General features: G+C 38.4%; 1 protein-coding gene across 1 annotated transcript in view; it reads right to left on the reverse strand.

The window, feature by feature from the left end:
* Positions 1 to 6,952, reverse strand: part of ATP11A (ATPase phospholipid transporting 11A) — an 84,607-nt gene extending 77,655 nt beyond the window's left edge. Inside the window, exon 1 of the mRNA XM_086615865.1 lies at positions 6,935 to 6,952. Coding sequence (XP_086471991.1) covers positions 6,935 to 6,952 — 18 coding nt within the window. The remainder of the gene's footprint in view (positions 1 to 6,934) is intronic.
* Positions 6,953 to 22,036: the final 15,084 nt, after the last annotated feature.

Genomic DNA, 22,036 nt, shown 5'->3' on the forward strand with positions numbered 1-22,036 from the left:
TGTCATAAAAGTCCCTCTTGGGACTCTAACGATGTAAAAAATCCCCCTTTCCCCCCGCCCCTAGATAACGTACCCCACAACATTAACTCAGATCTTTAACGTTTAGTGAACTACTTCCTAAACAAATGTTTCTAACACTTTGAAGGCTGATCTGCCATCCCTTCTTTTTGTCAACAATAAGCAAACAAAAAATAAGAAAAAACCTGGACACATTTTCCTCTCAATAGAAGACCACAAAGGAAACCAACATTAGCCAAGAGTAGCTTACAGAAGGTTGACAGTTTCCCATACCCCACACATTGGGAATCTCTACCATAAGTAACCATAAGCAAACTTCCAGTACAAGGTACATGGGCTCTTCAGGCACCACACTGAGAGTATCATGTTTACGGAAAGCCTCTATGACAGAATATCTTAGAAAAAAGACAGTCTTTAAATAGAAGGATGATACATCTGAGAGGTGTTACTTCAGCTGAACAAGTATGAAAAAACCCTTTACATCAGAATTACTAGGATTATCTATTTTCATCTGCTCTATATGACAGGCTAAAGAACCTACAAACTGGAACAGCTAAGTAATCATAAAAAGGGGATTTTTTTTTCTATTTTGCAACATTTTGTTCTATTTGAAAATGTATATAAATACTGCAAATCCTCAGTTGCTGCAAAATTGGCTTAGGAAAAGCATTAAGGAATTCTGAACTAGCTTGTCATGGTTTTTTTTTGGTTTTTTTTTTTTTTTTTAACATCCCTGTGTCCAGGATATAAATGAAGTCTAAAGTGAATCCCAGTACTCTTATTATACTGTAAGATATATATCAAATATTGCTTATTTAGAAAATATATGACCATAGCAGTTCTGTACTTTGATTCACACTTTCTTATTCATAGATCTTCTTAAATGACTACAGGTTTACTAGACTTCAAATTTCAATAAAACTGTGAAACTGTCCATATTCTGAGCCGAGGTTTGGACCAAACAATTTCAACAGATAAGTTTAATTGATTACATAAGCTTCCACACAAACACTTACAACTCAGCTGATTTTAGGAGACGTAATTTTATGTTGTATCTAAAATCAGTTAATATGCATTTACTGACTACCAAGCCAATTTCAGTAAGAACTACATGTTTGTAAACACAAGCCTGACCATTCAAGACATGTATTCTACCAAGTAGCTTTCTACCTTAAGCCTTTAAGAAGATTTAAAGCCCAGGGCAAAACCCAAATCAAGGCAGAAATCACTGTTCTAGACTCTTCACACACACACCCTGCTTCTCATCCCCCAGAAAAATAATGCAGTAAAATAGCAGAAGATTCTACAAATCCTACTACAGTCATATCCCAAATACACACTCATAACAAATGAGGCATATTCGGCTCCTGCAGAAGAGCATATCATCAGTTTCTTAAAATCTGCATATTTCCAAATGGTTTTGGCGACATGCTGCACACTTCAGGACATGTATCCTACAGGCAGGATCAGCTATCCTGTAGGCAGAGAAGATGGGGCAAGACACCAAAATCACAGTGCCAAAAATAAAACTTCAGGTGCTAGCCCAAGAAGTATTACCACAAAGGAGATAACTAATCCTTGGCAGTACCCTGGTCAGTAGTACAAAGTCTTACTGGTGTTATTTCTGTCTAGTTCCTAATACTTTCCTTTTTTTCCACCTAAACATAAGCAGATTTAATCCATAAGTAAGAGGGGTAATTTCAAGAGGGGAAAGCAATTTACTTTCACCTTCTAGAAACAATTACTCTTTCTTGGTTTTAGGAGGCATTCTGTTAGACAATTCCTTGGAAATAAAATACAGCTGTGCTTAATAAATGCAGATGGGAATACCAGGCACAGATCCTGACTTGAACTCTTTTAGCAGGCATAGTACAAACAAAAAGGGAAACTCACCATTTTATCTTATAAATCAGCAGCTATGATTAAAACCAAAGAAAACAAAGTATTTTCACACCTACTTTACTTCTTACATGACTGGGTCTGAGGCCCTGCCACAGCAGCAGTACCAGTTACCGTATCCAGCCACCATGCCCCTGGAAGTGCATAGCTGCTGTAAGTCTAGTGCAGAGAAAGATCATGAGTCTACCAGTTATCCTGTTATTTTTTTTTTCTAGTACACATGGCTCTTAAGGGGTCAATTACAAATTATAAGTTGAATATAAATGGAGCAAGTGTTCTGATTGTAAGATGTAATTACTTACTTTGTTTCTTAACGTAAGTTGATTATGTGCTTATGTAAGAGGCTATCTGGTGGCAGCTGGAACACTTTATTACTCCAGTTGAGCCACTGCCTCTAGTCAATGGGGTGCTGACATGATTTTTTTTTAATGGTAGGTGAAGTCACGTTCACACCAGTTTGACGAGTTCTGACACATAAAAGGAAAAAGGGTATTATGTGGTGAGTTCTATCACAAGCGAGTTAAACGTCTATTGTTTTGAATAAAAAGAAAGCTTATTAACTCTTCAGGATATATATTACAGAATATATTCATAGAGTCAAGAACATTGTTTTGGCTTTGTTTGCTTGTTTTTGCAGTGAGGGTGTAACATTATAGAAGGAAGAAAACTGACTTCAGTTGCAAACCTTGAGACAAGACCTACAGATGCTTTTACAAGGACACTGATAGAAGCCTATTAAGCCGATAACGGGTGCTTCTTCAGGGTAATTTCTTACATTTACAAAACCACTTACTATAAATCTTTTCAAATAAAAACTGTTAAAATCCTACAAGAAGTCCTATCAGAGGACTACGCCTCTAAATTATCATAGTATGCTATAAAAACACTTTCTGGAGACAAGTCCAGGACTGATTTTGTTTGCAGGCACACTTCTCTTGACTCACTGTACCTTTGAAATAGCGTCAAAATATCAACCATCAAAGAACAACCATGATTGCACTTGTCAACATCTCGAGCAAAAACAAAGCAAAAACTACAAAACCTGAGTAAATCACACATGTTAAATTATCTGTATTAGAATGTGTATCTTCCCTCTCATATACTCTATGAAAAGACAATAAAATGAAGCCTTAGCACTAGATAAAAGCAAAGGTTTGTCTTAGTAAGGAGCAATGCCAACATGGGGCTGTTAATAGGGAATGAATGCATAACAATAAACTGCATACTTTCACTTATTCCATAGTGCCACAGTTGAAAGACTTGAAGATACTGTAAAAGAAAGGCTTGCTATGTCCCAAATATAAAAGTGACATTGACCTTGTGGTCCTGTAAAAACTGTAGTATTTTTCTTTGAAAGCTGCTCAATTTCTACAGTACTAATTATTCTTCAAGTTACTTTGCTACAAATCTGTAAATTTAGCATGAAAATTAGCTGGTTTAGAGAACATCTAAATTTTGAGTACTTGTGAAATAACTAATGTTTCACTCAAGACCATCAAATTAAAAAAACGTTTCTCTACAACAGTGTTACTTATGTGCAGCTGATGAAGTTGGTCACTTCAGATCTACTGAACGTACACAGAGATTACAACCATATTCCCTACTGTCTCTTTGAGTGCACTGCGGAAAAAAAAACCAGTATCACCCTCAGAGAGAACTCTTCTACATTTGCTCAGGGAGCCGAAATAGGATGAACTTTAGCAGAAAGTCTTGTCTGCTGCGTGTGCACAAAGGGAAGCAGGCTAGGCCACAGAGATGGAAGGAACAAGGTATCATGAAGCAACTTCAATTAATACTTAAGCAAGTAACTTTCCCTCCCCTTGTTATCATTTTAAGCTATATGCTGCTGACCATTTTAAGGGTCTCCATACTTCAATATTAGCAGATTTAATACTGGGTGACAACAATATTCTAAATTACTCTCTGAAGTAGAGGAAGTTGGGATGGAAGCAGGAGGTTAAATCAAGTTGATCAACAAATTATTTGGTGAAACTTAAACTGTTAAAAACCCCAATTCATTGCTAACTGATTTTCAGCAAACTAGATAAATGGTCCAGAAAGCCCAAATCTGTACTGTATGGTAAGGTGTCCATTAAAATTAACACTTCCTGCAAGACTCTCTTATCACTAGTTTTCCTTTCAAGTTAATCATGAAAACAATATTACTATTGCTGATCCTGTGATAAAAAGTACATTTTATGGGTTTTTTTTAAAGAAAAATTAGTTACTCCATCATATTTTAAAAAAACACAAACAAGAGTCAGACACAGAAGAAGAAGTATAAGCTTGAATAGCTGGCATGACAAACTAAAGTTTATTTGCTTACCAGATTGAAGTACTTCCAAGGACAAACAATATTTTATATCAAAGTCTGAAACTATTTCACTGTTGAAAATGTTTTGAATAGATGAAGAGTAAGCATATAAACAGGTTATAATAAAAAAAATTGAAATATTAATATGAAGATGGATTTCAACTCTCAAGGAATTTAAACATCATATCACAATACATTATTACAGAACATGTCTAAAAAAGTAGTCAGATCTGGATTTAAATTTTATATAAATTTTATTAGTGTCACAACCGCGATGCTACTTGATTTAGGTTAACCATTACATGGAACGCACACTGCCTCAGCAGCCTTTGGTTCTGTGCCATGAAATATTAGTTTCTATGTTTCTCTCAACTTAATCAGTGTAAGGTAATCCTTCTAATTCTCAGACACTATCTTTGGCTTTTTATTGCACTCTCTCCAACATTTAAACAGATTTCTTCCAATGCGGACACCAGAACAAGGAAGAAATAGCATACCAGTTTCCTTCTTAATTGTATAGAAATCTGCTTACTCCTAATGTTTCTATTTCAACATTATACACTCAAGATAAGTGAAATATTATTTATAAATCCTTTTGTGCTTTGTTTATACATCTGCAGATATGAAACTGGACAGATGGGAAAGGATTTTCCTCAAATGTGATGTTAGTTGGAAACCTTATGGGTAAAAAACAAGACAAAACCAAATTCCATCTGTTAATAAATATTTTGGCTTCAAGATGAAACTGAGTATTTTCTCCCTTTTAATCCCTCACCTTAATATCAACATCCTTATTGACATCTCTGCTCTGAAAGTCTAAGCATTTCTAAATATTATAAAGACACAATACAGCATTCGATTTGCCAAATATTCAATAGTAAGGAATACTCTCATGACAAATATATGGTTTTGTCTCGATGTCTTGTGAGGTATAGTCTTGGTATACCTCAGGTATTCCTCAAAGAGGAAAGGACACAGAGGGGCAACCCATGCTGGTGAGTTTCACAAGCTCTCTAGTTCAAAGAAAGGGAAATACCTATATGTCATAGGTATGATTTACTAATTTATTCACAATGGGATTTGCTAAGCAAACCAGTAAACTGAAGACTGACTGGTGAAAGAAGTGAAGAGCCAGCAAGCAGAGGGTTTTATATAGAAGAAGTTAGACCTACTCAGTAGGAGGCAGAAAAACATGCAAGTCCCTTGGAAGAATCCTAAAAGCTTTGCTATCTGTAAAGATGTTAATGTCCCCAATACTATCTCTTGTACTTACAACAGAAAAAAAAATAATTCTAGATGATAGGAGCTGTTAAAAAGCGGAGGGGGGGGGGCAGGGAACAAAACACACCACATAAAGGGGAAAAGTTCATACAGGTCTGTTCTGGGTTTATGTGGTGGGGCTTTGGTATGGGGTGAGGGGCTGCAGACACAGCCTCTGTAAGGAGCTGCTAGAAGATTTCCCAGCTCCAAAAAGGGTCAGATCCGCCTCGGGCCAAGGCTGAGTCAATCAGTGCCTCTGCAAACGTCCTGTTTAAGAAGGGGACAAAGGAACCCAAGGCAGGGGGCCAGTCCCCCCCGGCCTCCTAGGCAGGTGGCTGCCCATGCTCGGCCACCACCGAGGTGGTGAAGGAAGTGGAGGTGGCCACAGCAGCATGGCTCTGGAGAGCTCCGAAGCGCCCTGCTCCCGGGGCACCCACTGGACGGAGTTTGTCCCGCCGGGACTGCCAAGGTTCATGGGGCCAGTCAGGTCTGGCACAGCTGCAGCAAAAGAGACTGGAATATGAGAGAAATAGCCATGCAGACACCAGGTCAGTGAAGATGGAGCAGGAGGAGATGTGCCGGAGCTGGGATTCCCCTGCGACCCCTGATGAGGCAGCAGCAGCCCCGCTACAGACCATGGAGATTAACAGTGGAGCAGAGATCCACCCTCAGCCCGTGGAGGACCCCACACTGGAGCAGAGATGCCTGTGCTGAAGGAATTTTGTAGATGACTGTCTCCTGTGAGAAAGGACCCCACACTGCTGGGGACTGACAGCGGAGGAGAGCTGCATCTGCCATCTGTGTGAACGGACTCCATGCCAGAGCAGGTGGCTGTACCCTAAGAAGCTGTGACTCTGTGGGAAAAGCCCATGTTAGAGTAATCTGATGGGTAAGGATTGTATCCTGTGAGAAGGACTCACATCAGAGAAGTTTGTGGAGAGCTGTCTCCTGTGGGAAGGGATCCCACGTTGGAGCAGGGGAAGACTGTAAGGAGTCATCCCCCTTGAGGAAGGGGCAGTGGAAACAGCATGTGACAAACTGACCACAACCCCCATTCTCTGTGCCCCTGCACCACTGGGGGAGGAGGCAGAGCTGGGAAGAAGGGAGGGGTGAAGGGAAAGTGTTTTTTTAAGATCTGGCTTTGTTTCTCATTATCCTCTCTGAATAAACTGTTAATGGATTAAATTGATCTGTCCCCCAGCCAAGTCTGTTTTGCCCAAGGCCATGGTTGGTGGGTGATCCCTCCCTGTTCTTTATCTTGACCCTCAGGCCTTTTGCTACATTTTGCTCCTCCCACCCCACTGAGGGAGAGGAGCGAGGGACCAGCCATGTGGTAGCTTAGCTGCTGGCTGGGCTAAACCATGACAAGGTCAAAAGGCTTTGGAGAATAAGTACCATGCTAAGGCACTGACCAAAGGAGAACGTGCAACAGGGTAAACTCACCTCGGCATCAGCCTCCATGGCTGCAGGTACACGGGAAGACAGCAGCTGCTCACCATGCTGCCCTGGGCCGGCCACTTAATGGCTGCCACCATCAGCGGGGTCCCTCCGAGCCTTCCCGAGGGCCCCGTCTGCTAGGCCCTGCTTTTAAGTACAAAAAGCAAGCCAACACTTGGCTACAAATTTAATGCAGTGCTCCCAAAACAGCAGGAAAGGCAGCAGGGGAAGGGGTAGAAAAGCAGCCAAACTAGCCGTGCCATGGGGAAGGAGACAGGGAGCACCCCATCGCTGGCAGGCCCTGCACAGGGGGGTCCCAGAGAGACAGGAGCACCTGAGAGCACACGCTCCCCAAAAACCAAAGGTGCACGGACACAACGCTGATGTAGTTTGCTCTTGGACAGCTGCAAAGCCCCTGCCTGTGAGACAGTGAAACCATCAGAGTAAACGAGGTAGTCCTTTAAGGTTGGAGGTGGAATTCACCTATCTGCACTCTTTTTTTCTTTCTCCAAGCATTTAAGTTTCACTGAGAAATGTTTTTGAAGTGTACACACCTGGATGAAGGAATTGGGTTCACACGATACTCAGCCTCCTGATGTTAAAAAACCTAACACATTTATTTTGGAGGTCTGGCAAAATCAGTGAGATCACCACCAAAAGGTCGAGCAACACATAGAACAATCTGCTTATTCTACACCTTGTAAGATGAACATTACTATCAGGTAAGAAAGTTTTTTAGCAAGATCTCTGTAAGGTGATGCAAAAGCAAACATAGAATTTCTACAAAAATATAGCACCAGAGAGATTCATTAATTTCAAATTTAATTTACAGGCATGGAGATAGGAAAGTCATTTACCTGAGAAGGTCCTATGCAGTGTAGTACAAAAATCAAAGATACAACCTTAGCAAAATATACTGACTTGCACTAGGGATGCAATTTTTTGGAACGATTATTGCAACAACCTCTTGCTGTTGAGAGACACTGCAAAGAGTCTTCTCCTTTGCTATTCTGGCCTTCTGAAGATGCATATTTTCCCTTGCTATGGAGAATAAATTTTTCCCCTTTCACCTTCTACACAAATGTATGTATTACTTGGGGAAAAAAAAAAAACAACAAACAAACAGACACATCTTAGCAAAACAAAAGATACATTTACTTTTTTTTTTTAAGTAATCATTAATCTTTTCCAAAGCAACCTTAAATTTGCTGAAAAAACTGTTTCTAATCTCTGATAAGACTTGCACCTATGGGATCAAATTTTGCTCCAAATGACATATTCTGTTAAAACTGATTTGGTATAGAGTTACACAGAGTAGCCAAACCACATCACCTAGCCCCATATTGCCACCCTGTTGATCTCAAACTTCTATTAGCACTTTCAGTTCTAAGCTTTCTAAATACCACAGATCAGTTTACACCACCGAATCAGTTAAGCTGTCAATACTGTAATAGATAACAGTAAACACCACAGTCCCTCTCATCATCTGAAAACGGCGATGCCAATACTAAATGTTGCACTGATTTTAGCATTTTATTTCACATGGTGAAACTGGGAAAGAGCAGGGGTGATACGTAATTACTCCTCTTGGAAAGTCCTTTTCTTTAAGCAGAATCACAGTTAAGTCAACTGACAATTGGACAATTTGTTTCGAGATTTTAAAACAACACATATAGCCTGTATTCACGGCCTTTTAAAACTAATTTGCACTGTTTTTAAGATTATCTTTGACTTTTGTACTGATATTCAAATTGCCATAAACTAATGAACTCCCTAAATTAAAGTCTGAAGGTCTTCTGCTACTGTATTTTACTTTAAAGTCTATAGTACTTTACATCTAACTGCAAACGGCATCTTTGATCATCTCTCCCATTTCATATAGAGCCAACATTTAGCCAGCTTTCTGTTTTGGTCTCTCCAACGTTAGTTAAGTAGTTCCAGTGTCTCTGCAATGATCACACACCAAAAGATCTAAGAACACTCTTATTCTTTTGAAACCTCTCCAAAAAGGCTATTCCTCCTTTATTGCTAGCTTGTCATTATTGGTCAGTGCCATTTCCTTCAAAAATAAGCAGCACTAAAATCTATTGATTTGAGAAGTTTCACTCCAGGGAACTCACATTAAATTCAGACAAATGATGAAATTTATTGGATTGTCCCATCATCTTAGTTCAAAAATTCTCTAGGTTACAGAAGGCTAGGCTAAGAAAAGAAATCACCTTGGTGATTCCTTAGACTTAATAAATAAATAAGAAGGCCCGCATTAAACACTCTTCCTTCAAGTCATAGTAAGTAATAGGAATCAATACACATCAAATCTATTACTTTCATTTTTTTTCCCATTCTTCTGTGTTGAAATAAGAGAACAGATCACAGCTTTTGCAAGTTAACTCTAATTACAAAAATTACTTCCAGTGATGCAAATAAGATAAATTTAAAAAGTTATGTGAGATTTAAGGAGATGATTACTACTTGTCCAAGCTTCTAAATTGAAAAAATGACTAGCAGTTGTTCATTTTGGGACATTTTGAAACTCACAATCTCTCCTGATACTTTCCTTTCCCTGCTCAAGCCCTCTAAAAATGTTCAAGGTTTCTCTTTACACATCCCTAGATAGACATTCAATACCATTACATCAAGATTACAGGTCAGCGCTGTGTCTTGTAGGCGAAATATGATAACATAAAGGCACTTCCACACACAAGCTCTCTGTTTGCTGCTTCTTTCTTTCAGAGAAATGCAACAGAAAAAAGCACTAAAGGTACTTTAGTTTGCTTAATATTACACCAATACCCAAGGTATGTTTAATAGGTGTTTTGTACAGATCATTTAAATGCCAATGCTATTTCTGAGCTTTAATAATTACAGTGACTGGGGTGAACATATGATATGTTTATTGCCCTAAGAAAAAACTCACCAATATCATCATCGCTTACATTTGGCTAAATGTACTTTGCTGTGTTTCTCCCACTACCAGACATAGCCAAGAACCACATTGCATACCCAGCTTCTGTTAAAGAGTGCCTGTAATAACCACATCAGCCTGGCATTTAAAACAAATATTAACTTGGTCTGTTCAGTCTGTTATGTCCATTTTCTTAGTTACATTCAATATAAAACCAAACAGCCAAATAAAGAGAAATGAAGTCAAAGCAAAACAGAAAAAAACTATATATGCTGAGCAAGTAAATCTCAGAGCATCATCTAAAGGCTCTAGAGAATTCAAGTGGATCAATTTCCAAGGTCAGAGGACCTTAAATACCCAGCCTTCAAGCATTAACAAAAGTCCAGAAGAAAACAGGAAAGGAGATCATGTCTGGGGGAAATGTCGGTTGGCCACAGATTTTTACAAAAACACAGCTAACCTTATAAATTAAGCAGGTTGTCAAACTTTGCCAAAACAAAGTTCTATGCTGTCACACAAATCCTGTTTGCTCAACGACTCTATATCTACTTAAGGTTTTGAAGGTTATGAAGCATGTCAGGCATAGTAACAAATACATCTGAAGTTGACAAAATGTGAGTAGCTTTTTCTACGTGACACATCAAGAATGAAGACCTTACATAGATGGAAGGACAAGTTAGTTCATGCTTCCATAAGGTCCTTGTATTTGACACATAACCATAAACCCAGAAAAAAACAACAACAAAGAAAAGCCCAAAATACAAGTAGCCTCAAGCACAGATAAAGCACTTCAGTCTTCTGAAGGTCCTTACGCTTATCAGCATCACTTCTATCTTCTACTAAGGATCTGTATACCACTGAATAAAATTAAATCCAACATCATCCTTCACTGAGAACTACTGTAAAGCCAGTCAAAGACACAAGATTAATTCTCATCCTTACTGGACCAAAGGTCATCAGAGCAACTTACCTATGTAATGTCATTTCCACATATCAAATCGGCATAGATAGCTTTCCACTGCACATCACCAAAGGCATAAAACAAGCAATGTAACTGATATAATTTTCATGCCATATCATATCTAAATCTGTAAGCTAAAGTGACAGAAATTAAGTAATTTTAGGATGAACAGTGACTTGGCAACCACTTTATCATCAAAATCTTCCTCCCATGTAAGACACATACCAATTAGCAAAAATACTTCACTCTTGAGGTGAGGTATTTAAGAACTTCAGGAATCTTATGCATCTCCATTTATATAGAATAAGAAAGATCATATCAACTTCCCCCCATCAGTGTCATCACTTTTCTCTCTGTAATGCACTATCACTTCTAACTGTAACAATCTTAATTTAAAAATGGCATGAACAAACAAACAAACAAATTCTAGAAGAGTAAATGACACTCTCCATGTGCCTAACCTTACCTGTACTGATGGAAAGCAACTTACATCTCCGATTTCTGGCTTTACCTCATCATATATATCAATAGATTCCTCCCTCTCTCAACAGTTAAACTACAACTAAGTCTGAAGCAGCAAAGGACAAGATTTAATTCATAACCAATAATTTTTACAGTATAGTAACTGATTTTCATATATATGATGATATCACAGAAAAAGCAGCGCTCTTTCTCTGGCAGGCTTCACCACTATCCCATGCAAATCCATCCTTCGCTCATAAGACTTGTCCACATAACACTTCCATAGTTTGCCTTATAGTTAAAAAGGCACAAGCCCACATTCTCTCGTATTTCAGGATACATGAAGTGTTATTTCATTGTGTATAGACTATTTCCTAAATATCGCTCCATCATAGAAATCCAAAAGAATTTTTCTACCCCTTTACTCTATGTTAACACAAACAAAATAAAAGCACTTTGTTACAGGACTATGCTGGCTTTTTTCTTCTTGGGAAAGCAAAACACTTGGAATTTCAAACTTCAGTTTCTGTGTTCTGTTAGTAATCGCATAAGAGAATAGAAGTTAACAATGCACCAACTGTTACAGCTAATAAGACTTACTTGTTGGAACAAACAAGATATCTACCAATCTCAATGTATAAATCCATAACAAACATTTGCAAAGGGAGAAAAAGCAATATATTTATCTCCAAAACAAATCACAAATACTGCAAGTTTTACCCTAGGCATCAGAAAGGGAAACTTTTGAATCAGATCACAGTATTAAATATAGTGCTACACAATGTTAAGTTAAAAAAAAAACCTACAGGGTTTTAAGTTTCCTAATTGTGTTCACAGCAACATGATCTAAGCAGCTGTGGTGGGAATTATTCAAGATTATCCTATAAGAAAAAGCTTTTATTAATAAAAATGGTTCCTCTTTCATGAAGAAAGAGCAAGCCATAGCATAAGTGAAGTGATGTGAAGTCATCCATACATAACAATAAGCAGCATCCTCTTATGCAATGTGCTACTTGCTTGAACTTTAATATAGTTTAAGTAATCACAACCTACATACACAGAAAGCGAAATAAAGCATACAACACAACCTAAACAGAGTTTCTTTTGTAAGACATATGAAAATACATCTAAACACTACTTTAGTTTCATCTCTACGTTTTTGTTCTCTCAAGGCTGCCACACGAGATCTCTCTTTTTCCCTAAAGAGTACCAACCAGCATTTTAATAATATCTTCCTCTGCTCTTCCGCTGTTTATATTACTCACTTCAGTTAGTAAAAGTTTCTATCATCTTCCTCTTATGAAAGCATTTTTCCACATCCACACTGACAAAAGGCTTCCATCAAAAAGTCAGTCTCTCATTGTGTTTTTGCAACTAGGTGGGTGCATCTTGTTCTTTGCTGATACACAACTCTAACAAAACACAAAAAAAAAAAATCTGACCATAAGAACAGTTTTACCTTGAGAATCTTCCCACTAGATATTAGAATACGTCAGCACAAGGAAGCAGCCTTTATGGTATCATTTAATAAAGAGTAACAGAACCATGTGCTATGTCCAAGATCAGACCAGCAGCAGGACCTCATACTGTAGCATGATGTGTTATTTTTGTAACAGTCCAAAAAAAAAAAAAAAAAAAGAAAAATATTAAGAGTGCTCCATGAACCGTTTTTGTATGCATGGGTTTTTTTTTTCCTTACTCCACAAATAGAGTCTCTCAAGTCTTATCTTTTCTTTTGGACCAGAGCAAGAAGAGAAATACAGCCCATAGTCCTTCATTGTCACAGTCTCACCTCTGTGGCCGGCAAGATCATGGAGCAGATCCTCCTGGCAACTATGCTAAGGCACATAGAAAATAAGGAGGTGATTGGTGACAGCCAACATAGCTTCACTAACGGCAACTCCTGCCTGACTAATTTGGTGGCCTTCTATGATGAGGTTACAGCATTGATGGATAGGGAAAGAGCAACTGACATCACCTACCTGGACTAATCCAAAGCATTTGGATTGGATCCCACACGACATCCTTGTCTCTAAACTGGAAAGACATGGTTTTGATGGATGGACCACTCGGTGGATAAGGAATTGGCTGGATGGTCAAGAGTTGTGGTCAACGGTTCAATGTCCAAGTGGAGGCCAGTAGCGAGTGGTGTTCCTCAGGGGTCAGTACTGGGGCCAGTGCTATTTAACATCTTTGTTAGCGACATGGACAGTGAGATCGAGTGCACCCTCAGCAAGTTTGCAGATGACACCAAGTTGTGTGGTGTTGTGGACATGCTGGAGGGAAAGGATGCCATCCAGAAGGACCTTGACAGGCTGGAGAGGTGGGCCCATGAGAACCTCATGAAGTTCAACAAGGCCAAGTGCAAGATCCTGCACATGGGTCAGGGCAATCCCAAGCACAAGTACAGACTGGGCAGAGAATGGATTGAGAGCAGCCCTGAGGAAAAGGACCTGGGAGTGCTGGTGGGCGGAGAATGGATTGAGAGCAGCCCTGAGGAAAAGGACTTGGGAGTGCTGGTGGATGAGAAGCTCAACATTAGCCAGCAATGTGCACTGGCAGCTCAGAAAGCCAACCTTATCCTGAGCTGCATCAAAAGAAGCGTGGCCAGCAGGTCGAGGGAGGTGATTCTGCCCCTCTACTCTGCTCTCATGAGACCCCACCTGGAATACTGTGTTCAGCTCTGGAGTCCCCAACACACACATGATCTTTGGGGTTCCTTCCAACCCTAACCATTCTGTGATTCTATGATTTTACTACAGTGAACCAAATAAAATTCAGAGTAGAAAAAAAAATCTGCTTTTTTTATAGAGAACTGCCTGATAATGAAAGCCTATAAGATGCAGCGTGTCCAGTGGACACTCAGCACAGCAATCATTCACACCGGCCAGCAAAATAAAGACTACATCTATAGGAATGGATGAAACAGCACTAGGGCCTGGGCAAAATTAGGATCTGATTGAGTTGAAGATGTCCCTGCTCACTGCAGGGGTGCTGGACTAGATGACCTTTAAAGGTCCCTTCCAATTCAAACTATTATATGATGTACAATTCTAAATTGTCCTTAAAGTTTGACTGGAAATGAAAAGAGGCTTCTAAACAAAATGAAGGCTCAGTAAATTAGAGTTTAGGGGGTAGTGGCAGTGACAGTTCTGGGATTTTTTTAAGGGAGCGGGAGGAATAACAAAAAAACAAAACAACTTTCAAACAGGAGGGGAAAAAGTTCTAAATTCTTAAGCCTGAACTTGATAAATTAATGACAAAAATGCCTGGAAGATTCACAGACAAATGCTGGCTACCTAAAATAGGAAACTATATCATCTGAAAGAATAAAGGCAAAAAGGCACGTAAGGAGGGGGGGGGGAAAGAAGAGGTACTGCTAATCATTCACTCAGACACATGTCCTCTCACTGAGAATTATTAAGCCACCACCATTCTGCATATTTTTTGACTGGAGAAATGCTAATCTTCTAAAATATTTTTCATTACAGAAACACATTCACTAGAAGTAATAGGGCACTATTTTATGAAATGAGAGTCTATGGAGAGTATCTCAGAACACAGCTTTGGAAAAAAAAAAAATGACCTGACATCTATTTTACTGGAAAATTCCTACCAAACCTAACATCTCAAATTGCTCATCCAGTCTATACTTAAAATGCTCTTCCATTCCAGAAGACTTTTTGCTGACAAACATGACTAGTCAGATGACTACACCTATACATCTGTATTTATTAGATATGCCTATTGTGCAGTCAACAGAACTGGCAATAAGTCAGAATTGAAAACTAGTGCACTCAAATGGAAGAAGCTCAGACTTTGCTTATTTCAATTACCTAAGCCTAGCAGGATGTAGCTTCAAAGCTGAAAAGTGTTACGCTTACATTATCAAAACCATCTCAACACTAAATAGTAGTACAGCCTTTCCTAATTGCTATGGAACAGCTTTGGATAGCAAGAAAAACAGCAAAATACATTAAGAGAACAGCACAATCCCAGGATTTTCAAGTTTTCAAACTGCAGAACAATAACTACAGTTATTAAAATATCACTGGCTACCAGTAAGGATACTCTGTTGTAATGAGGGCTACCACAGCTACATTTAACCTTTAACCTTTTCATAGAAAATATTTTTAAGTTCCTGGATGAGTGGCTGTATCCAACTGAACAACAAAGATCAGGGTTAAAAAACAAGCACAAGTGACATGGCCTTTCTCTGCTTAAGTAAAAACCTATCCATAAAGTATTAGTGGACATCTGCCCAAGAAAACAGTGCCCGAGACTGGGAGTATCCCCATAGTATCATATGAGGATGACGTATGATGTCAGAAGTCTCATAACATCTTCCTGTAATTATACTTACATTGTAATTACATTAGTTTTGCAATAGGATTTCTATAGAGCATTTTCAGGGCTAAAAAGATGACGAACTAGAAGCACCCTGAAAACAGTCATCACTGTCTGTTAGGCAATCTGTTCTTCCTTCCCAATTCCCTGTTAGAGCATTCATAGCCTGCAACACAGATAAACGAAGCAACTTCTGTTCTTGCTCCTGTACGATCAAGTCAACATTGTGTCATGGAGTCAGTACAAATAAACAAAGCTGTCTACACAGCTGCTGCTCCAAGATACAGATAAAGAATGAGGGGCCACAGGCAATTCCACAGTTTCTTCTGTCTCAGAAGGTGATGGTGCCTCTTGGAGGAGACATTTTAGGTGCGAATTTTCTCAGTGTAACAGTGAAGGAAACTAAAGAGAAAAAAACAGCATACCTGTCTAAACTAGAAAGCTACCTACTTCAGCCTTGAAAAGATCTACAGAAAACATTTTGGTGAGTTGTCATATCCAGATTAACACATTGAACCTTCCACAAGCCTCCACTGTAATAACAGCCGACCTGTAAGCAGGAGGATAACCAGTGTACTTAAAATCAATATCTGGCTTCTAACGGTATTCGATTCACAGGTCACCAAACCCTGGTGGCTGCAGGCAACAATAGCCAAGTTTTAGCACTCTCTAAATTTTTAACAGTTACTGAGTATGGTACTGACTATCACAGCTAGGCATCCTTGGTGGCTCCCTGGGTACAGTGAGCCACGTACTGCAGAAACTGAACTGTGTTCAAAACTGCAAGGCAGACAACATCGGAAATGAGTGGACAAAAGGGCCAGATGATTAAGAAATGTGGGTTTACACAAAATTACCTAACATGAGGTTGACTGTACATCCTTGCTGTGAAGTGGCTGGGTCAGAACTCACCCTGAAGTGTAAACAAGGCTTTAAACTGTATCTTAACTGCACACATGAATATATGCATGTAAAACACCTAAAACCCAGGCACAATACCAATATATATTACAAAGACGGAACACACAGAGTTTACTGTGAGGACACGGCAATAAATAAAATAATTATCTTTTAAAAAAACTTAATACTAAACTGAGACTAAGTTTACAAAACGCTGCTTAATTTTATTAGCGCTGTCAAGCACTCTTCGGACATGACTATTCACCAGAGGTAGCCATCAGAGAATTTCACTCTTCTGAAACAAAAAGAAATAGATGTGACATTCAAATCAAGCTTCAACAAAATATATTCTGAACAAAGAAAATAGGATAGCACGGGCATAGAAACAAAAATGCATCATGCGTAGAAAGAGTCAAAAGAATTAATGTCGAGGAAGGGAATTATCTCAAGAGGTAAAGTGCTCTGAGCATACAATGATCAGTAGGCCCAGTATTCTCATTTTCCATGCAATTCCTGAGCCATTCCAGGCAAGAGTAATATCTGTGAGATAGCACCATATTACTGAATACCAGAAGCAAAAGAGGTTATAATTGTCGTGGGTTAGGCCACTCCAGCAACCGAACCCCCCACACAGCTAGTCACTCACCCTCCCCCACCCCCAGGAATAAGGGAGAGAATTAAAGGAGAAACGGGAAACCTGTGGGTTGAGAGAAGAACAATTTAATACAGATAAGTAATACACAGTGTAGATGCTCACCACCCCCTCTTATCCGCAGCCCATCTCGTCCCGAAGCTGCAATCCTGGATGAACCCGAGGCCCCGAAATAGAGAGGGGGAGAGAGAGAGATAGTACTCCAAGAGTGGGAGTACTGGAAGAGAGAGGAAAAAAAGCAATAGAGCAACAGCGCAGCAAGCGCAAAAGAGCAAAAAGCAGCGAAAGAGCCAAAGTGCAAAAGCCCTTCTGTCCGGCTGTCCCTCACTTTTATACTGAGCATGACGCTGCATGATATGGAATACTAATTGGCCAGTTTGGCCCTCAATCTTAAGTTCCACCACAAATCACAAGGGGAATCGTGTACCCCTTGTCCCAGCTATGCTCCCCCCTTATCCTGCCGTGCTTCTGCACTCTGGCACACTGAAAAGTCCTTGGAGTTTCACTTCCAACCACAAACATCAACTTGCTATCAGCATTCTTCTCCGAGCGAGCCTCTGAGTAAAACCAAAACACGGAGCTCTTCTAGCTGCTAAAAAGAAGAGCTAACTCTGTCCCAGCTAAAACCAGGACAATAATGAAGATAAAAATTGCCAAAGGAAGGGTCATGAAAGCGAAAACAAAAAATAGGCAGAAGTCCTTCAAGAAATAGTGATTCTTCTAATTTACATCTGGCACATTTAGGTGTCACTGAAATAAAATTCTTAGTAAATACAATGCCATATTAAACAGGGAATTGACACGCAAGACAAATAGAGAAGCTATTCTATTCCTGACGGAAATCCATTTAAGAAAGACGGGCTCTACTAGCAAATTGCTAAGTGGCACTGACACTCGAACAACATGCACAGAAGTTATTTACTTCATACTCCACAACCATCTACAAAATTATCTGTCATTTTCCAGGGATTGTTTTTATTTTTTGTGGCAGTACACAGATAGTAACATTTTGCCACAACAGAAGAGATTTTCCTTCCACTGCTAGAAATACGGCAATCCACTTGCACTGATGTTTTCATATCATGATTTTAAAAAGGGGTCCTAGAAGTTATCTCAAAATAATATGAACCCGCGTTTTTTCCACACATTAAATGGGAAAATAATGACGACTTCAGCTTTGAGGGGATATTCTCTTAACTGTGAAATACTGATCCTTCTGTGAACCATAGAATTCTCCAGATAATTTCCACTGCACTGGCATGAGCAGAAAGTCATGCAAACCTACTTTCTTCAATAATAATAGAGCTACATAAACTGACAGAATCACCAAGACTTATTCTGAATTGAAAAAAAGAGAATAGTCCAAACCCTGTCCTTACAGGAAAATATTTTGAATTTAAATCTCAACTGTTTAATGCATCCAATATCTTAATATAAGGAAAAAAATCCTAAACTTGAAGAAAGCAAAAAATGTTGAAAATCTACTTCTCAGAAAGTATATCAATCTTCCTCTCTTCATACATCATTCCTTCTGTTCAGATAATAATTAAGTTCTATACATCACTTTAGCCAGTGACCCACATTACACAGCATTAGCTGCTTTAACAATACTTAAGTAGAAAAAGGGATTAAGTAATTTGCTATATAAATGGTAAACCACAAAAAAAAAAGACAAAAGGAACAAAAGCAATTTAGTGGTCATGTTTCAGTATAGAGTCAGACTTATAAAACAAAACAAAAATAATAGGATTTCTAATTATTTACACTGACATATTTTGGCATTTCAAACAAATGAGGAATTATCAGGAGTTCATTTCATGAAGCATTATGCCTAGAGATAAGACTGGTGCACACACAAACTGCAAATGAAGCCAAACATTTTACCTTTAAATAAATTATTTCCAATAGTCATAGCCCCTAAAGGCGAACCTGTTCCAGTCCTCAGCAATCTTAATCCTGTCATAGCAGATTTCCACACGAATTCTTGCACAAACTATCAACATCATATAAGAAATTTTTTTTAAAGTTGCAACAGCAAAATAGCAATGAGTATTTGAACTTAAACTCGGAAATGTTTGTAAATCACTTCTGCAGAAAACATAACCAGTACAAAGACTGCAAAACCTCATTTTTATTCAGAAAATCTGGACCTGCTATGGATTAGGCTATGTTTTAAATTGGAGTTTAATTCCCCTCTAACAGGAAGCCTTGAAGAAATTCTACACATCCAAAGGCTTAAGATCAGTGCTGTGCCAGTACTATTCTTCCAATTGCTCTGAAAGTCCAACCATGATTACTAACAGACGAAACATTTGATAGGCTTTTGTAAAAGCTGAGTTTGCTTAACTAGATAATGACAGAATAACCTTCAGAAGAGTTCCCAAAAATGTGAACTTTAGAGATAGCTGTATCTAGCTTTCTTGATATTTAGATGACTTTTCACTATTAAGGTAAAAAGTTCAGTGCATCATTTGTTAAGAGCTGATGATAGTCGATTTTCTTTTCCATATACAAAAACTGACTATTGTCTCAGTTCAACAAAAATCAGAGCAAAAAAATAAGATTATAACATTAAGTAGATATCCAGTTCGACAAAGTCAGATCAGGAAATCATACCAAGATTTAAAAACGCAAAATCGAAAAACTCAGGTTAAATAATTACATTTTACTGCTAAGTGATTTATTCCATATGGAGAAAAGCTAGTATTTCATAGAATTGCAGATTATCCTCAGTTGCAACAGGTTCAAGCATACCAGAAGTCTCAAGTATAATTTTAATTTCTTTTCACAGGTTTTAATCTGAGGGAGAAAAAACACAATCTTTCAGAGGCAGTCCTTTTAGGACACAATTTCTAACACAGTAAATAAAAAAACTCAATTTGTATCAATTCCCTTTTCTGAGTTTGTAGTATATGGCTTTAAATACAGATTATGTTTTAACCAGACTATCCCTGATTATATCGAACTTCATTTAGAGCTTTTTCTTTCTCACTAAAAAAAATAGTGACCTCCATTTTATCTCCCTTCACACATTTCACTAAAGACTGTGTTCAGATATCTCTTCCATTAGGTTAACTATTTAAGTGCATCTGCTTTATATAATCAGTTGCAGAAAGCATTGAAAATAAGACACCTTCCACATTTTCAACTCATTAAGGTTATGTAAATTCAAAACATAACTCCATTCTCTGCTGCCCTCTCTGCTCCTCCTCTCTCCTAAAAGCAGGTCCTAAAAACAAAGAACAAGATTTTGAAATATTTGAGTTTGTTTTAAAACAGAACATTTACTATAAACGTAACTTGAGATCCTGCAAAAAGTGAGGAGCACTAAACTGATAACAAACAAGGAACAACCCTGAACAGGTCCTCAAAAAAGATACAAAGGTGAAAACAAAGAAGAGAACTCCAAACCATAGGGTCTCAAGGCAGCTGTCTCCATCTGTCTCTCTGCAGTGGCTTACACTCCGGCATTTACCAGTTTTCACTCGCAGTCCACATTGTTCTGATGTTTCTGTACTGCAGCTGCTGGGTAACTTCTCTTTTGTTTGTATTACTCACCAACTCTGGCCTTGTGCTTTACAAGGTATTCCCCTTGTGCTTGTCAGTCTCCAAAATGTTTTTCTTTCAATCCTAAATCGTTTAGAAGGTAGAGAGACATGCAATGGAAGTATCTGTTTACATGCTTACTGTTCTCTGGTTGTCCTATTTACCAGAAAGAGTTACTCACAATCAGCAAACCATATAGTCAAATCAAAAGTGCATCAGTAGAAAGTCCTATTCGTATGCTAACAGTGTGCACAGACACTACTTTTCACACTATCTGTAAAAAAACAGGTATCCTCCGTCCCACAGTTAGTACCCACATTGAAAGTTATTTTAAAACTTTCACCTCACTTCAGACCCCAGCTGAGGTTGGGAAAGAAGGTGACAACAGAACTGCTCATGTATGTGACAATGAAGAACAGATCAGACAAAAGAAGAGGAAGAGCTCAGTTAAATGACACCTGAAATGCAGTAACTTACATCAGAGAGGGAAGTGCAAAACAGAGATTAGTTGATAAAAATGTAAACAGAAAAAATTGACAATTTCAGAGCTGTTTGTGAAATCTGAGAAAACTAACTGACCCCACTTCAAAACTCACAGTACCTTGTTAGATTACGGAATTACACACTGTTAGTCGGCTCCCCATTCTGCTCAGAAAAGAATGAATATATTAGTGAAGAAAAAAGCTTAATGCATACACTTATACAACTAAAAAAAATAATTTCCATCTGTCTGAATTTGCATGAGATACTGATGTGGTTAAAAAAATAATTGTTTTCTTTAGGATAGAAAACAGTTTTGAGAACTTAGTTGGTACCTTGTAACATTTGCTCAATTGCTTGTATGTCAAGATGATTTATTTTACCTATTTTGTTTGGAATAATATAAAAGATTTTGGAGGTCTATTTGCCCCCTTTTTGTAATGCATAAGCTACAATTTATTTTGTGTTGCAAGACACTTACATGTAAGTATAGATAGCATTAAACAGAAAATCCAGAACTTCAAACAGAACTGTTTTCCAGGTCTATCTAGTCCATGTGAGAAGATTTCCCTAATTTTTTTTTTCTACTTCAGCTTGCAGAAGTAGAAAATATATTATCCAGAAAATTGTGGTGGAATTCTGCTAGTGTTTTGGGGAAATTAAAGGAAGGGTTAATATCCTCACTTTCTGACATCAAATTTAAAAGGAAATTTAACTTCTAGCAGCTTACATTAGATGATCAGCTTTCTCTTCTACTACGCATAACACCTGACAGCAATCTATGCTAGGTGCTCATCAATCACCATAACCTACAAGGAGGAGACTATTCAGGTCGTCCATTTGATGAGTGATTCA

Source organism: Tauraco erythrolophus, chromosome 1, assembly GCF_009769465.1.
Source record: "Tauraco erythrolophus isolate bTauEry1 chromosome 1, bTauEry1.pri, whole genome shotgun sequence".
In the NCBI taxonomy this organism is placed as follows: domain Eukaryota; kingdom Metazoa; phylum Chordata; class Aves; order Musophagiformes; family Musophagidae; genus Tauraco; species Tauraco erythrolophus.